This window comes from Sphaerodactylus townsendi, linkage group LG08 (genome assembly GCF_021028975.2).
Source record: "Sphaerodactylus townsendi isolate TG3544 linkage group LG08, MPM_Stown_v2.3, whole genome shotgun sequence".
Taxonomy (NCBI): domain Eukaryota; kingdom Metazoa; phylum Chordata; class Lepidosauria; order Squamata; family Sphaerodactylidae; genus Sphaerodactylus; species Sphaerodactylus townsendi.
The window spans coordinates 34,565,592-34,582,902 of NC_059432.1; the positions used below are offsets into that span (position 1 = coordinate 34,565,592).

Consider the following 17,311-nt stretch of genomic DNA (forward strand, 5'->3'; position numbering starts at 1 on the left):
CTTAGGTCCTTGCCTTCCTTTGTGCTTGCAACAAAGCATAATAAAATATGTCAGATTGTGTGGCTGGCCTTCCAGCTTCTCTTCAAAAAAAATTGCAACTTTTTTGCACTTACTTTGACTTTTCAAAGGGGGTAGGAGGTGTCTAGCCCTGCCAGCAAAATGCATTGTTCAGATGTAATGCCAAATGTCACCTTGGACCTAAGTGAGTTGGACCCTGTCCTGTAGCCAGTGAATTCGACCCAGCAATGGATGAGCACAAAATCTAATGCAGTTCCGCATATTCAAGCAGTAGCACAATGGCTGCAGAAACCTGTAAGCAATGACAATTGGCGCAGGGAGAAATGGAATGTACAACACTAATTTTGCATAATTTGGTTTTGAAAAGTATCTGTAGAAATAGGTTGTTCTGTGTCTCACACACCATGAAAAGATAGTGTGAGTACCGTCACATTTATTTATCTCAAGTAGTTTTAGCACTTCTACATGCACAAGATTGTTGAGCATGTAGAAAAGTTCCATGGGGTCCAAACTGACTTTCGCTGTATTGGAAACCACCATTTTGCCATAGGGTCCAATCTGCCAAACAGTGTGGTTCGCTTTCCTCTTCAGATCAGGACTGGTGCCAGGAGTTCCTTATAGACAACAAGGTATCTGTGGTTCTTTGCTGACACTGGGGTTCAGATTACCTTTCTCCATGCCCAAAAACTTTCTGAATCTATGGAGCTTCTAAATCTATGGATCCTGACCTACTAGTTTAATTTGTTTTAAATAGACTTGGTAAAAATCAGGAGACTAATTCAAAACGCCATGTGCAGTCATGTGTAGCCCAATGCCTTATGAAGAAATCCACATTGGAACATATTGGGATATGTTTGCTCTTACCAAGTTGAACAGTATTGGTAACTCAATGCTTTCCTAGGCGGCTACTGAAATAATAGTTGGAAATGTACGTCAAAACATATCTAGTATTTTTTTCCTGAAGTTTCACTGTGTGTGTTTGTGTGTGTGAGAAATTTTGGGGAAGGATGAGGGACTGTTTGAGATTTCTTTCCTTCTACACAAACTGCAAGATGAGGTTAGAAAAAGCTCTGGGCTCCTACATATGCGCCCTTTTCTTGATGTGCATGCATCATTGGGGCGGGGGGGGGGGGGGGGCAATGAAACCTGGAAGGAGTTCTGCTTGATATTTAACATCTGGTAAAGTGTGAAGGAACTAACATTTTCATGGCATTATGTGACAGTGATTTCTGGATCTGCTTGGTGCCCCTCGTGCCCATCCAGGTGTCCAGATACTGCACCAGGCCAAGAAAATGTTTTTGGCAGCTTTGACAAAGGGGAGGAGCTAATTGAGTTAGAGTGGATATGGTCGTTAAATGGAACCTCCATGTTTAGAGACAGTCTATTTCTGAATGCCATTTGGTAAAAATCAACAGTGTGGGGGGAAGACTTCATGCCCTCATATACTTCCCAGGTGCTAGCTATTATATGGGGTGGCAGGAGGCTGCTTGTCTAAATGAGCCTTTAGTTTGATCTAGCAACAGGTATTCTCTTAGAGGTGAATGAGTAGTTGTAAGAAATGAAATAACAAAACATCTTGGTTGGCAATTCACAGTTCCTAATCAGTGTTTTCACTTTATTAACCCAACTATACCCTCTTCAGGATAAAGATGACAGGAGATTTGTGAATTCATCTGCCTTGTCAAATTTATCTTTGTTCTAGAATTCTCTGCTTGGGTCTGCCTAGTTCTACCTACCTAGTTCTGTTCACAAGGCACTAGGACACAAGCAGAGCATTCTAGAAAGAAGACTGTCCAGGAAATGGCAGATGAATTCACAAATCTCCTGTCACCTTTATCCTGAAAAAGGCATAGTTACTTGCCTATGCCTAGGAAGAAAACTTAAAACTTGAAAAGCACAAATGTTTTCTGTATAACTTTAAACAGGAGAGCACAATCACTACTATTAAACAACAGATGGAACAGAAGAACCAAAACAAGAAAGCAAACTGTGCCCATTCTAGTGAGCCGCTAGAGAAACATCTGGATGCTGGAAGGAAACGATGTTTGGAAAGGGAGGAAGAAGAAGAAGGCCCACCCTCAAAGCAAGGTATTGCTTCCTGTTCCACAGATGCAGAGAGACTTCTGAGGTCAAAAGTTACTTGTTAATCAGAGTTAAACACAATGTTGTGACACAAATGTTAATGACTTAAGGAGAATACAGCCAGCTTTCAAATTGGATTTGGATATACATGCTCAATTGCTTTTATTTTTAAAAGTCAAAATAAACATTTATTCATAGAAAAGAAGTTTCTCCCTTTGCTTGTTATATTGCTCTTGTAGAACAAATGTAAAACATGCTATTTTCAGTGGTTCTGTAAAAAGGACAACAATATCTGGAGCAGTTTGGTTCCAGTCCAGGGCATTGTTGGTATGGATGTGTAGACATCCTTCTTTTGAATATTCAAACAACTTCTGAACCAGGCACAAAGATAAATGTTTCCTGATTTTGAGCAGAGTTGAAAAAAAATCAGCAGCACTTTGCATCTGGTTGGCTAGAAAATCCTTGAAGACAATCAAAATAGAGCACACTATGCTTAAACATATCATGCGAAAAATCCCAAGAAATGTCGAGTCATATGTCATGCTCAGAAAAAGTATGCTTGAACCCAGTGTCTATATGTAAATGGAATATTGATAGCCCCACTGGAATAAATGTTTTGGGGTATTCTAGAAAATTGCTTTGTTGTTGTTCTTCTTCAGTGGAAAAACAGCACAGCAAGGAGGATGTTCCAGACAGGGCTTTCATCTGGGAAAGTTGTCTGGAACAGTATATTGTCTTCCCTGACCTCTGGAACTATTCTTTCCTACTTCGTTATGCTACATTGGCCCTTGTAATGATCAGCAGCAGTGGCATAGTGGTTAAGAGCAGGTGTACTCTAATCTGGAGCAACTGGGTTTGATTTCCCTGCTCTGCCGCTTGAGCTGTGGAAGCTTATCTGGGGAATTCAGATTAGCCTGTGCATGCCAACACATGCCTAGCTGGGTGACCTTGGGCTAGTCACAGTTCTTTGGAGCTCTGTCAGCCCCACCTACCTCACAGGGTGTTTGTTGTGAGAGGGGAAGGGAAAGGAGTTTGTGAGCCCCTTTGAGTCTCCTACAGGAGAGAAAGGGCGGGATATAAATCCAACTTCTTCATCTTCTTCTTAAAACTAGTAGTACAGTAGGGGCCTGTGGTGGAAGGAGAGTAGGCAACTGAAGAGATTCTCCCTGGAACCCACACCTGACAGGATGTTTTAAGTTGAGCAGGCCAGTTTTTCCCATCGCCTCCCCTTTCCAGCTATTTTCCTTTAATTGACTCCGCAGAAGTCAACTCCCAAGAGCACTGAGTATATTCAGCACTGGTTTTTGCCACTCTTCACCTTGTTTTGGGAGTGTGTCAAAACCCACAACGTTGTCAGCAACTGGGCCAATTTTGCTGCTTTTGTGGTTATTGTTTTGGTGTAATGATCAGGCAGGGGTGTCCAACTCTGGTGCCCCAGATGTTCATGGACTATGATTCCCATCAGTCCCTGCCAGCATGGCCAATTGGATGGGAATCGTAGTCCATGAACATCTGGGGCACCAGAGTTGGACACCCCTGGATTAGAGCATCAGATTAGGATCTTGGAGATAGAGGTTTGGATCTCTAGTCTGCCATGGGAGCTTTCTGGGTGACCTGGGGCCAGTGACACACTCTCATCCAATCACCCCATAGGGCACAGGTGTCAAACTCGCAGCCCTCCAGATGTTATGGACTACAGTTCCTATCATCCCCTGCCAGCATGATGCTGGCAGGGGATGATGGGAACTGTAGTCTATAACATCTGGAGGGGCACGAGTTTGACACCTATGCCATAGGGCCGTGGTGGCGAACCTTTGGCACTCCAGATGTTATGGACTACAATTCCCATCAGCCCCTGCCAGCATGGCCAATTGGCAGGAGCTGTTGGGAATTGTAGTCCATAACATCTGGAGTGCCAAGAGTTCACCACCACTGCCATAGGGTATCTTATGAGGGTAAAAATGACAGGAATATACACCACATTGCGTCCCCATTGGGAAGAAAGGCACTGTATAAATTAAGTTAAAAATAATACTCAACTGTGAAGTTTCCTATTGGAAGGATGATGAAATGGAAAATGTTCCAGGAACTGGAATCAATCTCTCTTTGATCTGATTTTACCTATCTCAGAGGAATCATATGTGAATTAGCTCTTATGTGCGTGTAGCAGTAATTTGTATGCAGGATGTTGGGTACTCGGGTGAAAAGATGCATGCATTCAGGAGACGAGAAAATGTGCCTCTGCTTCCCCCATTTTTCTCCTTTTGTTCACTTATCACTCTTTTGGGGAGAGTGAAACAGCTCTGCTGATCATATATAGCTTTTAAAATTAGTGATAGCAGAGTTGGGATTGCTAGCCTTCTGAAGTATGCGCTGCAGCTTGTGTAAGGCTGAATCTTCTCTGGCAGTGCTGGGTGTAGGAGGCCTGTAGGCAACTGGAGTACCTCCACATTTTCTTCTTGATCTGAAGAAGCAGCTGTGAAAAGAATCCAGATGGTAAGGATTGTGCACCTATGCATCCTTTGTTTGTTAGGATCCTTCTGGAATTGGACATTGCTTACTTCCTGCTCATATTTGGCACTTTCATGCTGCTATTGCTTAATCCGATGCAACCACAAGTCTAGAATGACTTCTCTAGATGAGTAACTATGGCTTACCAGGTCTGGGCACTCCTGCATAGGCTGTTATATACTTTGCCCCGGCAAGTGCTTGTGCTTTTAAGATATTCCAAGGCAAGTTGGCTGTCTATATCCAAAATTTGAGCTAAAAAAACTGTCTCTTTTTTTAAAAAAAGACAGCAGATGTGATCATACACACCTGTTTCCAAATTAACCTGCTTCTGTTTATCTCTCATCTTCCCCAGAGATTCTTTGAGAAGTTTGGTATAAATAATAAATATCACCTTGCTTCAATCCAAGTAACTATTGTTTTAAAAAAATTGTAGGCTCTGTTAATGACCATTCTACTGACACCGTAGGGACAAAGCAACTTGAAGACATTTGCTTGCATACCGTCAAGGAAGAGAGAGAAATGATGGAAATGGAACAGAAGACCAAAATGCTAGAAGTTCACTTGGCCGCACTTGGAGAGCAGTTAGAAAAAGAAAGAAGCACGAGGGAGGGCTTGGCTAGTAAAATAGCTCACTTGTCTCAGGCACTTTCTTCTTCAGAAGAACTAGCTTCTGGCTTGAGAAAAGAACTGCACCAGCAGCAGGCCAACAACCAGGAAATAACATCTGAGGTGGCTGGCCTGAAATCTCTAAACAAAGAACAAGAGGAAAAGATGCATGCGCTGCTTGAAAAACTAGAGGCTATGAGCCAAATGATTGCAGAAAAAGACTCAAAAGTAAAATCAGTTGAGGTGAAAATAGGCGAGCTAAGCAGCTTAGGTTCAGCTGGTCCCACTGCACAAGATGACTTGCCAAATCAGAAGGATAGGGGAGAGCTTTCAAAAGATACACACGAAGAAGTACATTTCCACCTGGGACGAAGAAGCTCATTTCACAGTAGTATTGAAAGCATCTGGGAAATGAGCAAGCAAGTCATTAGCATCTCTTCTCAGAAGAGCAGTCAGATCAAAGACCTGCAACAACAAGTAGAGCTATTGCACAGGAGGATCATGGATGCTGAAGAAGAGAAGTCTCTGCTGAAGTCTCAGCTGATCGAGGCCAATTGTCAAGTAGAAGCATCCTTGCAGGAAAAAAAGTGCCTCCTTAGTCAGTTAAAGGATTTGCAAGAGGAAAATGCTCTCTGTTCTGAGAAATACAAAGCAAAGGCTCTTGAGAAGATAAAAAACCTTGATGGCCTCATGGAACAGTATCAAGCAGCAGAGGTCACTGTATCTGCTTTGGAGCAAGTACTTAAGGAGAGAGACACTGCTGTTTCAGTTGCAGAAAGAGAGATTCATGCCTTGCAAGGAATTCTTGCCGTTTCAGAATCTAAAATCAAAAGCTTAAGCAATCAAGAACTGCAGTTAAAAGAACAAGTTCAGGAGAACTTGAAGACTATTGAAGTTCTGGAAAAGGAGAAAGAGGAATCCAAGCAAGTTATGGTGAAGTAAGTAACTCCCTTTTCCCTAACCATATACTGACATGAGCATCAAATTTGGTTTGTGTTTATTGGTGACTTATTGGCTTTCTCATTTACTTTCAATTAGTTGGACTGGGATACAGTCCAGATGTATTTACTGTATGTAATCATCAATTGTATAATTGTCAAACTTGTGGCAGATCATAACTCTGACTTCCACTTTTCCTGTCATGTGATTGATTTCATAAAGTGTGTCTTATAGTTCACTGGGTTTCTTGCTAAATCTGAGGACAAAAGGTGAGTCTTGGCCAGTTGAAGGCCTCTGTATTAGGTGAACCATAGGAAACAATTATTTCTAGGAGATCAGTGCAGTATCAGTCTCTGCCCTTATTCCATGCAGTACTTGAGAGCAGTCTTGCTGCGGAATCCACTGGCCCTAGCTCTCAATAGCATTTGCTGTCCCTGGTGCTAGTTCTGCAGGACCTGTGAGTCACGGCTGTTCTGCCAGCCCTACAGTTGAAGGCAGCAACGGGTACGTTTCCATCTGAGCTGGCCTCCCTTTCTTTCCTTCCGTGTCTCGTTATATTCAATTTCTTTTAGAAATATAAGGCTGGGAACTTTCTGAGCTGTTCCACCCTTAGTTGTACCAAGCACCATCTTTATATGTTTTATTGCACTATTGTTTGTTATAATTTTATGTATTATAATTTTATTGTATTGTCAAAGGCTTTCACAGTCAGATTCAACTGGTTGTGGTGGGTTTTCTGGGCTGTGTGGCCGTGATCTGATGGATCTTGTTCCTAACGTTTCGCCTGCATCTGTGGCTGACATCTTCAGAGGTGTATCACAGAGGAAAGTCTGTTACACAGTTTGTAACTGTGTAACAGACTTCCCTCTGTGATACACCTCTGAAGATGTCAGCCACAGATGCAGGCGAAACGTTAGGGACAAGATCCACCAGACCATGGCCACACAGCCTGGAAAACCCACCACAACCAGTATAATTTTATTGTTGTGAGCCGCTCTGAGCTCGCCACAGCAGGGGAGAGTGAGATAAAAATCCAATCAATCAATCAATCAATAGCCTCAGTTGAGAGCTGTATTTCTGGGTAGCATTTTGCTATCACTGGGCTTGAAGCAGCCATTTCATGGCTTCAGAATGTCACTGCCAGGTACTTCTTTAAATGATATGTTCTGTTGGGTTCCCTTATAAGGGGGCCAATTCAAGAGTCGATTTGAACAATACATGGGGGCTGACAATCACTAAAAATGCACTGCTTATGCAAGCAATGTATTCATTCTATGTAATATAACAGCAGTTGCTACTCAGCACAAAATTTCTGCTTCCCTTGTGGGAAGCATGTTTGTGGGAAGAATTCAGTTTGTGATTTCTCCTTCAGAGAAGAGGATCCTCTCAGCCCAGTTTCGTAGCTCATGCAAAATAACAGTTTTCACTCTTTATTCTTTTCTGAGTTGCAGAGAATACAGAGGCTTATTTTTTTTCCCTGTCACTTAGTGAGTTCCATTTTGGTGGATTGCTAAAGGCCCAATGGTGATAATAAATTCACACTTCTACCAGTTTTGGTCTGCTGATCCTGAAGAGAAGCGGCTAAGCCATTTTCTTGGGATGATTCTCACTGGGGCCTTGCTGGTTAAGGTCGGGAACCGTGCTGAAGAGTCTGTTTCGCCTCCCAAGAGAGACTTGATCTGTCCTTGTTACCTATTCCTTTTCCAGGTTGAAGGAAGATCTCCTGGAAAGCACTGCTGGCTCTTCCCGGCTACAAGTAGAAATCCGGCAGAAAGAAGAAGAATACACAGACTTGAAGGAGAAGCTGGCTGATGCCAAAAAACAAATTGATCAAGTTCAGAAAGAGGTTTGTAAGGATGCCTGTTTGAAAGTCCTTCAGTCTGCATACAAGACGTCTGCTCTTCCTGCTGTACTCGCCCCCGCGCCCCGCAATTTTCTTTCTCATCTTGGGGTTGCTACCGGTGGAGACAGTAGTGGTTTTCTTATGGGCCAAAAACAGCAGTGTGAAAATGGTGTAAAAGGGTTTACACCATTTTCACACCGTTTTCACATCGCTGTTTTTGGCCCATGCGGAATCCGCCAGTGTATGGAAACTAAAGTTTCCATCAGTGGTTCTGGACGTCCTAGCTTCCTATCATGACCTTAAATAACCCCCCCAATGCTGCTGCTGGAGGACAGGGGGCCCTCAGGAATGGTATGAGTGGGGAGCTGGAGGTCAGGAACAGGAGGGGGAAATTGGCAACAATTGATTTCTCCCTCCTATTTCGTTGTCTGCAACCTAATGTGTGGAGGTCCTTACCTTGCACATCTAGCAGTTCTTTCTCCTTGAGTTTTTATGGCCTAGTGCTCAGTACCCTTGCCCCTAAAAAAACCTGTGAACTATCTTCTAGGTATGCTGGAGTTTGCAAATGTGAGTGTCCCAATGCTCTTGGATACCCTTGTTCCCTTCTGCATCACACAAAACTACACTGTGTACATGGCTGAATTGTAATTTTGTGATTTGCTTTCAGTCTAGCCCTGAAAGCATGCTTTAAATGTGTTTTGGGAAAAAGGCATAATGAAGCATTTATGCCATTCCCACTTAGTCCACACTGAACTTGCATTATGTGCCTATGTTTTTTTAGGTGTGCAGCATGCGTACTGAAGAGAAATTACTGCGGAACAGAGTGAATGAACTTGAAAAATCTAAAAAACAACTGGCTGAGGAGCTAGAAATCAAACAGCGAACAATCCAGCAATTCAAGAAGGTACGAAATATTTGTAATGCAATTTCTTTTTATACAGGTAGTTCTTAGGGTGACTGCAAAATCCAAATTGTTGGCATAGTACAGTGGGGAAGAATAGGAGCTAAGAAGTCTGCAGTTTAAGTTGCGCCATGGATAGGTAAGCCATGATCTCAGCTCTGTCCCTGCCCCATTTGCAATGTAGAGGTAATCACAGTGGCCTGTAAGGAAGCACAAGGGAAACACTGGAGGTTAACAAAATATTTTTCAGTGCAGTCCTCAACAGTGTTAAGCCCACTGACTTCAGTGGACTACAGTGTCATACATTTTAAATGCTCTAGTATTTGCACTACAGTTGCTAGCCCTTGATTGGCCATCTCTGGGAGACAGAAGGCCTGGGACATCTTGAGATGCTGCAGTGTCACTTCTGGTTGCATGACTGGAAGTAACATCACCACATCTTGGACCCTCTAGCATTCACCTGAAATTCTATGGTACTGTAGAGGGTTTTTTTTGGAGACTCCTAGGCCCCTTACGCACCTGCAAAATAACGCACTTTTCAGTCCACTTTGACAATCGTTTGCAAGTGAAATTTACTTTTCACACAGTAAAATCCAGCTGCAAAGTAAATTGAAAGTGGATTGAAAGTGCACAACATGGTGATGTCACTTCCATCTGCAGTGGAAATTAACATTTTGCCCCTTCCGTTCCCCCCTCTCGCAAACTGTTGAGCAGATCAATTACGGGAGGTTGCTTATCAAAGTAGGTCACCTGACCAGCCTAATTTGTAAACATGTGTATAAAAGATCATTGTTGAAAGAAAATATATTGCCTATGGGCCCCAAGTAAGTCTAGGAAGAAATAGTCAAGATCTTCATGTAGAATCTGGCAACATATTTGTGTATTCTTTCAATAGTCATATAGATGCAGCTCTTTTTGGGTTCCTACCTGGCATATTTGTACACTCTGCCACAAATTGCTGCTCTTCTACCAATGGCGGCTGCATCTCACTATCTTGGGCACAGATCAAGCCAGTGTTATGCTGTAGTCCAAAGGAGCATGTGGGGAGGGGGGATCGTTGAAGCTTTTCCTTAATATTCTCCCACTGAAAGACATAATACCACACTAAAAATAAGTACAACCCTTCAGGTGCCTACCTAAAAGAAGTCTGTCATAGAGCAGAGGGCTTGCTACTTAAATGTTCACTCTATAATAAAGATTTATATTTGGATCTCACTTGTATGCACCCTTCTCCCCCACAATCCCATTTCCAAATTAGGAAGAACTTAACAAGAAATTGGAGGACCTGTTGCAGCAACAACAGAAGGCGTGTGAAGGTATGTGATTGTCAAGGGTTGTTTTCCTCCCTCCATGTATTATTGAAGCACAGTATAAACTCAGATAATGTAAGGTGCTTGTTGTATTGGTATTGCTAATGAGCACCTAAATTTTACATGGGTTAAAGTTTGATTTTTAAAAATCTGTTGTTGAACAAACATTGAACATATTTGCCTCTTTCAAGGCATGTTTATTTGACCAGAGAATGATCCAAAGGTTTGCAGAATCCATTACAAGCAGAAGACGACTTTTGTTCTAGACAGCAACCAATGCCTGTGCACTGTGCCACTGCAGGGCAGAAGGCAGGACTGGGTAGAGAAGGGGCTGGCAGACAATGCTCATTCCAGTGAACTACCTGAATGGGGAGGGGGCAGTTTTTGACTGTCCTAATAAAGAAAGAATAAAAAATCCTGCATGATCTGCAGTACATTGACTTGGACACAATTCCTAGCAGGATAACAGGGACTTAGAACTGGCAAAAAAGATACATTCAGGCAATTATTGCACAGTAGTGAGAAATTTTACTCTTTGTCTTTTATTGTCATAAATGGGAAAATGAAAAGGAGATTTTAGCAGCCTCAATTGGGTTTTTCTTGTATTGCCCTTTAGCTGAAGCTGCTGCTAAAAGGTTTGTGAAGATTGTGTCGTCAAAATTTCATTAACCTTTTTATGCATTTCTTTGGATGATTCCTATCCTTCCTCTCTGTAGAACCTGCTGGAGGCAGTGCATTTGAAGATACAGGACTGTTTTTCTGATCCTTCCAACAAGGATGGTTTATATTAAAAAAGCACCCACCTAGCCCTCCCCTACTCACTTCATGAAAACTTTGAAAAGACAGATCCCTCCTCCAAATGTCATCGTTTGGCCACCAATAGCAATTTCTTACATCACAGGGGAGGTCAGGTTAGCTGTCTCCCTGCCATAAGCTTAGTGGTGTTTCCCCAGTTGAATCCTACCATGTTTTTTCCAATACAAAAATTCTATTGGGAACCAGGTCTGGATAGCCTAAGAACAAGGCAGTTATTTTCATGTTTCCTTTTCCCCGAAAGAGAACCAAATTCATTGCTGTTATTGTTGCTGGAGGCACGTGCATACTGGAGGTGATGGCTTTTGGTCTTGCCATTTCAACCATGGTTTCAGCAAAAAATATAATAATCAAAAAACAAAAAATTCCCTTTGTGTGTCTGTTTTCTCCAACAGGATTAAAACCAATTTGGGGGATACTTTTGATTGGCAAAATGTGTGTGTGGTGGGAGGGAGTTAATATTTCCCTTCTCTAGCACACAAGCTCTGATCTAGGGCTTCACCTGCAACAGTGCGCAACAAGAAGCCAAATTTACCTTTAAGAGCATTATGTTTTGGCCATTAAAAAAAGGTATAAATGGGAGTGATCCAAGAGGGATGCTGTTCTTCTCACTATGTAATGGTCAGTCTGGGTGCTTCCACTGTGTTCTAGTTCACCCCTAGCATGAAATGGGACAGAGGATGTTTCCCGAAAGGAAAATTTGAGTGCTGTGTTTGGGTGCAGATGTAAAAATAGCCTTGAGGAGCACTCTTTTACTCCCCAGAACAATAGCATGAGAACAAATACTAGTAAGATGGTGTGCTCTTAAATCTTTAGATCTCTGTTCGAAGGAGAAGATAATTGAATATATGAAACTGACTTTAGAGGAGCAAGAACAGACTCAGTCAGCACAAGATCAAGTACTTGAGTCCAGGACAGCAGAATTGGAAAGATTAGCGGCTGGTGAGTTATGAGGAAGGCAAATGAATTCCGTTTAAAAAATGAGTGCAAGGCTCATTAATTCGTTTGATCTAAGAAGTATCATCAAAAAGCTGTTTGAAATTTTTCTAATTTATTTTTGGTCCATGTTTCTGGACCATTTCCCCCGTATGAGTTGCATGCCAGCAGCAAACTCCACGAGTGTCTGCAGTTTGTCTATAGTGAAGCTCACACAGTTTCTTTCAACCTCTTAAAACATAGAGCTGGAAGGATGGAAAAAGAGGTACCATGAGCTAGTGGAGCAGAGCAGTGCTTCCGGGCAACAACGTGCTAATGCAGAACGTGAAAAAACTGCTGAGTCGCCTAGTGAACACCTAGAAAGATTGCAAGAGAAACTGAAGGTAATGTGCAACAGGAAGCCAAACTTTTCTCTAAGGGCTAAGTTCAGCTTGGTTCCAAACTTGTGAGGGGGCTCCCTTGACAGTAGCTGGCTGCCTTTAAAATGTGCAGGAACTGGTGGATGCTCTGCTTTATTGGTGTCTGTTCTTCAGTGATGGAGCCAAAATTACTGCTAGGACTAGATGGCTGAAACAGCATTATTCACATTAAGCACATTACTTTTTTCTATGGGCATGTCTGACTTGAACTCATCACCATAACTTGGACTGTTCATGCCATATCCAAGAGAAGTAGCGTACCATACAGTCAAGTAGTGATGGCAAACCTACGACACGTTTGTCACAGGTGACACACCATGACCTTCTGGGTGATACCTGCGTTCACCAACTCCCGACAACAACTCTTCTCCATGTCTGAGTTGTTTTGTATACAATACATAGCCCCACACATGATTGGACTGTGTTTTAAAAGTTAAATTAATATGTAAATAATTGTTTCTCTTTCATTTGGGAGGCAGGGGTGTTTGACATGCTAGCACAGTCAAGTGGGGAATTTTCTGAATTTTTGACATCCTGAACCCAAAAGGTTCACCATCACTGCAGTAAAGCATTCAGAAGCATGTAAAGTTTGCACTTTTATCAATGCACATGTCTCAAAAACCTGTTTGTTTCCTGTTGCCTCTAGTGCAGTTACAGCCAACTTCCTAGTTGCTCCCAGCTATTGTTGAGACCCTCAGTAGCTCACCTCTTCTTAGATTACCGTATATGTTGGCCTGAACTTGGAACCTTCCTAGTTTTGTAAGAAGAGTTAATGGAAAAGATCACTAAGTTCACAAAAGGGGTACCCAAGGTTGATTGTTTCTTAAGTTGACACTAATTGCACCGTATCCTGTTACTATTATCAAAGAGAAATTTCTTCAAGGGTAACAGAATAACTGGAGTATCAGGAACAGAAACTGAGAAGCAACATAAAATATAAACAAAGTCTTAGATTATCCTTAACTACTTTGTTCTTAGGAGAGGATTGAACATGTCACATCTGTCCTTGGTTTAGTCTGCCTTGAAGCAACTGTGCAAGCGTTTGTGTGCCATTTGAATAACTGTACCATTGCTGTTTTGATCCCTCAAGGTCTTAATTCATCTTTCTGGGCTTGGAGGTGTTACACTATCTGACCTTTGGTCATCAATCTTGGATAATTCCATTATCTGATAGTCTTCCAAACTGGTGAAGTCAGCTTAATCTGTGCCATAGCAAAATGCACATCTTTGCCTACTTGTAGGGTGTGGTATAGCCATGAATTTGTCCCCATCAAATGGGCTGATGGGAAAGCTTAGTGGAAGTTCAAAAGTAATCCAGCTACTGGTGATGAATTCCTAGCTAACAGTGAAGTGTTAAGGACCTTGGGTACACTAAACCAGGTTGCAGTTTGTTTTGCCTTTTGTGACAGGAATTGGTTCCAAACATCATTGTGCTGTATAACAGAAGTTAAATGACAAATAAAGCACTCTATAGTTAAATGACAAATAAAGCGCTTTGTCACCTCTGGAAATGTCTTGGGAGAGTTTAATGTCTTTGATAGACTGATACAGTTTTATAGAAAAGGATGGCATGTTCTCTCTGAAGTCCATGACAGCTACTAAACTTTTGAGAAACAGGGAGTGTGGAAGAGAAAAACATCAAACAGATCGCAAAAAGTGGTTGGAAGAAAAAATGGTCCTCATAACTCAAGCAAAAGAAGCAGAGACTCATCGTAATAGAGAGATGAAGAGATTTGTTGGAGACCGAGAACATCATGCGAAGTTGCTGGTAGAAGTGGTAAGTAGTAAATGGTCAGATTTGCACAGCACCAGAACGTATCTCAAACATTATAGTCTAATTCTCCAAAATCCATGAAGGCTCTTGTGGCGCTTCAGTTCCTTACTGTCAGTTTTCCATAGCACAGAACGAGTGTACAGTGACTCTCTTTCCAAATCACTTGCTTAACTAAACCAATTCCTTTCCAAAGTCTAACGAAATCTTGCAAAACCCTCTCGTCCCACTTCAGGAAAAACTTGTGGCAGAAAAAGAGAATGACCTTCAAAAATGGCGGGCTGAGAGAGATCAGTTGGTGGCAGCCGTGGAAGTCCAGCTCAGCTCCCTGATTTCTAGCAATGCACAAAAAGATGCCGAAATAGAAGAACTGAAAAAGGCAGCACTGAAAACCTCCACGCAGGTCTGTGCACTTGGGTTTTTTCTTCCCTACTGACTTTTCTGGTATTGATTTAGCCTCCAGCAGAATTATTCTGTCTATTATGCTTTTATGCCACAGGCTCATTCTTAGTTGCAAAATAAATTATGCTGCTTCTTATTCTATGTGTACTCTATTTGAGTGGCAATGCAGCCAGAAATGTTTTAAATAAATGAAATTAAGTCAGTGATCAACTCTTGAATTAAATTTTAATCACCTGTAGCTCTCTAAGGCTAGATGGCTGAACCTAGATGGCTAGGCGCTAAACATGTCCATTTTCTACATTCCCTGGGGTTTTTCGTGACTGGTGATTCATGAGGAGAGTATGATACAGGACATGGGGTGCTGCCTTGATTTGTAGTTCTTAGTTGCTCTTGACAGACCTAACGGAACGGAGCAGTCATGTCTCTTTCTTTCGGCATGTGCTTTTGGGGTCTTATTTCAATTCCACTGGGCCTGCAAGACAGAGCTATTCCACTAGACCTATATTCAAGGGCAGCAACAGCTTGAGTCATTTTGCTGGCCACCTTCGCCTTCCCTTTCTTTTTTTTCCCTTCTCTTTTTCCTCTACTGGTTTACTCATGCACCCTGTTGAATTTTATTGTAGGATGTTTTATTGGTTTTATTTTGGACTGTATTTGGTATGAAGGTTTTAGTAACCTCTCTGAGCCTGCTCTGGCGGGGAAAGCGGGATACAAGTCTAATGAATACATAATTTTTAAAGGCTAGCTTCCATATTGAAAATTTAAACTGGTTTTCACAAATTATTTATGTTGTGGAGCCAAGGAAAGTTTAGCAGTATTTCCTGATGCGAGCTAGATTTGTGGCTGGCATCTTCAGAGGATCTGAAGATGCCAGCCACAGATGCAGGCGAAACGTCAGGAGAGAATGCTGCTAGAACACGGCCATACAGCCCGGAAACCACACAGCACCCAAGTGATTCCGGCCGTGAAAGCCTTCGACAATACACTAATAGATTTTTATTGATATACTCAAAGTTTTGTGTTTTACTAATCCATTCAAACTTTCATAGCTAAAATGTTCATTTTTTTTGTTAAGGATGAAACCCTAAAGGAACTTAGAAGGCAGCTGGCTGAGAGAGACAACATTATTCAGGAATTAAAGCAAAGTTATTGCGCAAACTGTAAAACTACAGTGTCACCCTTACCAGTAGAAGCTGAACTACATAAAGAGGAAGGTCTCCATAGCTGTAAACAGGTAACTTTCAGGATTTTAACAGTACTTGAAATGGGTGGGTCTTCTGTCAGAACACAGCTCAGTCTCAGGCCTAATCAGTGCCAATACATTCATTTCAACTATTTCTTCAAGAATTACACGCCCTCTTATGTTGCTCTTGTGTTGATCAATCCATTTAGGTTCCAAATTAGAATTACTGTAGATATTAAAACAGGCATAACCACAGCTACATTACTGAGTAAGCCTAGACTCAAGCCAAATGTATATCCTTTGAGTTAGCAACTCTTTTGTTTAGTCACTGGTTTATCTAGGACAGGGGTAGCCTGAGATAAATTAGAGTCCACTTATCAAGCCTCTCACCAGCATGGCCAATTGGCCATGCTGACAGAGGCTGATGGGAATTGTAGTTCCTGAACATCTGGAGAGCCGCAGGTTCCCTACCCCTGATCTAGGAACACCACAGCTGTACTTCTGATGTGAGAAGTTTCCTCAAGTTTCTTTGAATGCAAAGCAGAGTCTTTTTAAAACTTCTCCTGGGTTCCTTGTCTTGAGCATTCCTGAGTAAAATTGCTTGCACTAATAACATTAACTAGGAGCAGTTGACCACATCTTGTTTTAAGCATTTATCTGGCCAAAACATCTTGTTTTAAGCATTTATCTGGCCAAAACCTGCTAATCTGACGGCTTACCAAAAAGAGAAAACTCCTGCAAGCCAAACCAGCATCAGCCAACAATACAACTTGGGTAGATTATGCTCAATCTGTAGTAAGTCAAAGTAGTAAAAAATAAGTGACGCCTTCTCTCTAGTTCAGGGGTAGGGAACCTTTAACACTCAAAGAGCCATTTGGACCCGTGTTCCACGGGAAAAGAAAACACTTGGAGCCGCAAATAATTTTTGACATTTAAAATAAAGATAACACTGTATATATTGTGATTTTTAACCTTTTACTCCGCTCATTCGGAGAAACGCATGGATGCGCCCACCCTGCTGCCTGCAGGGCGGGCAAGGATGAAGCCGGCAGCTCGGCCTCGCCGGCCGCCTGGGAAGCACCCATCCCGCTCCAACAGGGTGGGCGAGAGGGGAAGCCCGCGGCGCAGCCCAGCTGACCACAGGCAGTTGGTGCGCCCGCCCTGCTGCCTGCAGGGAGGGCAAGGATGGGGCTGGCGGCTTGGCTCATGGAGCCATAGTGCAAGGGCAGAAGAGCCGCATGCGGCTCTCGAGCCGCAGGTTCCCTACCCCTGCTCTAGTTAATGCTAATTGATGAGCAAGCACTGAGCATTGAAAAACCATTCGTGAAGGATACAAGAAGCTGTGGGTGCCTTGACAGAGAATGCCAGGTTGCAGGTTTTCTCACATTTCCTCCCTAGAGAATGGAGTGCAAATGAGAGGGCTTGTGATTCTACCAACACTGAAAAATGTGTTTGAATTAGGTAATATTATTTGATTCCTTTTGCAGCTTGAAGAAAAGCAAATTGACAATGATTTACCACTGTGGAGTTCTACCAGGGCATCTTCAGTAGAGGATATTCAGGTAGGTTTCCATGCT

General features: G+C 42.3%; 1 protein-coding gene across 6 annotated transcripts in view; it reads left to right on the forward strand.

Annotated features, from left to right (window-relative positions):
• Positions 1-17,311, forward strand: part of KIF20B (kinesin family member 20B) — a 48,093-nt gene that overhangs the window by 21,145 nt on the left and 9,637 nt on the right. For 5 of the 6 annotated variants that reach the window (XM_048506594.1, XM_048506595.1, XM_048506593.1 and 2 more), the window contains exons 20-30: positions 1,944-2,106; positions 5,045-6,155; positions 7,864-8,002; positions 8,781-8,903; positions 10,159-10,216; positions 11,840-11,965; positions 12,203-12,342; positions 13,997-14,155; positions 14,385-14,552; positions 15,627-15,785; positions 17,222-17,296. In XM_048506594.1, the coding sequence (XP_048362551.1) occupies positions 1,944-2,106; positions 5,045-6,155; positions 7,864-8,002; positions 8,781-8,903; positions 10,159-10,216; positions 11,840-11,965; positions 12,203-12,342; positions 13,997-14,155; positions 14,385-14,552; positions 15,627-15,785; positions 17,222-17,296 (2,421 nt within the window). The remainder of the gene's footprint in view (positions 1-1,943; positions 2,107-5,044; positions 6,156-7,863; positions 8,003-8,780; positions 8,904-10,158; positions 10,217-11,839; positions 11,966-12,202; positions 12,343-13,996; positions 14,156-14,384; positions 14,553-15,626; positions 15,786-17,221; positions 17,297-17,311) is intronic. The other variant, XM_048506596.1, reaches the window with a different exon arrangement.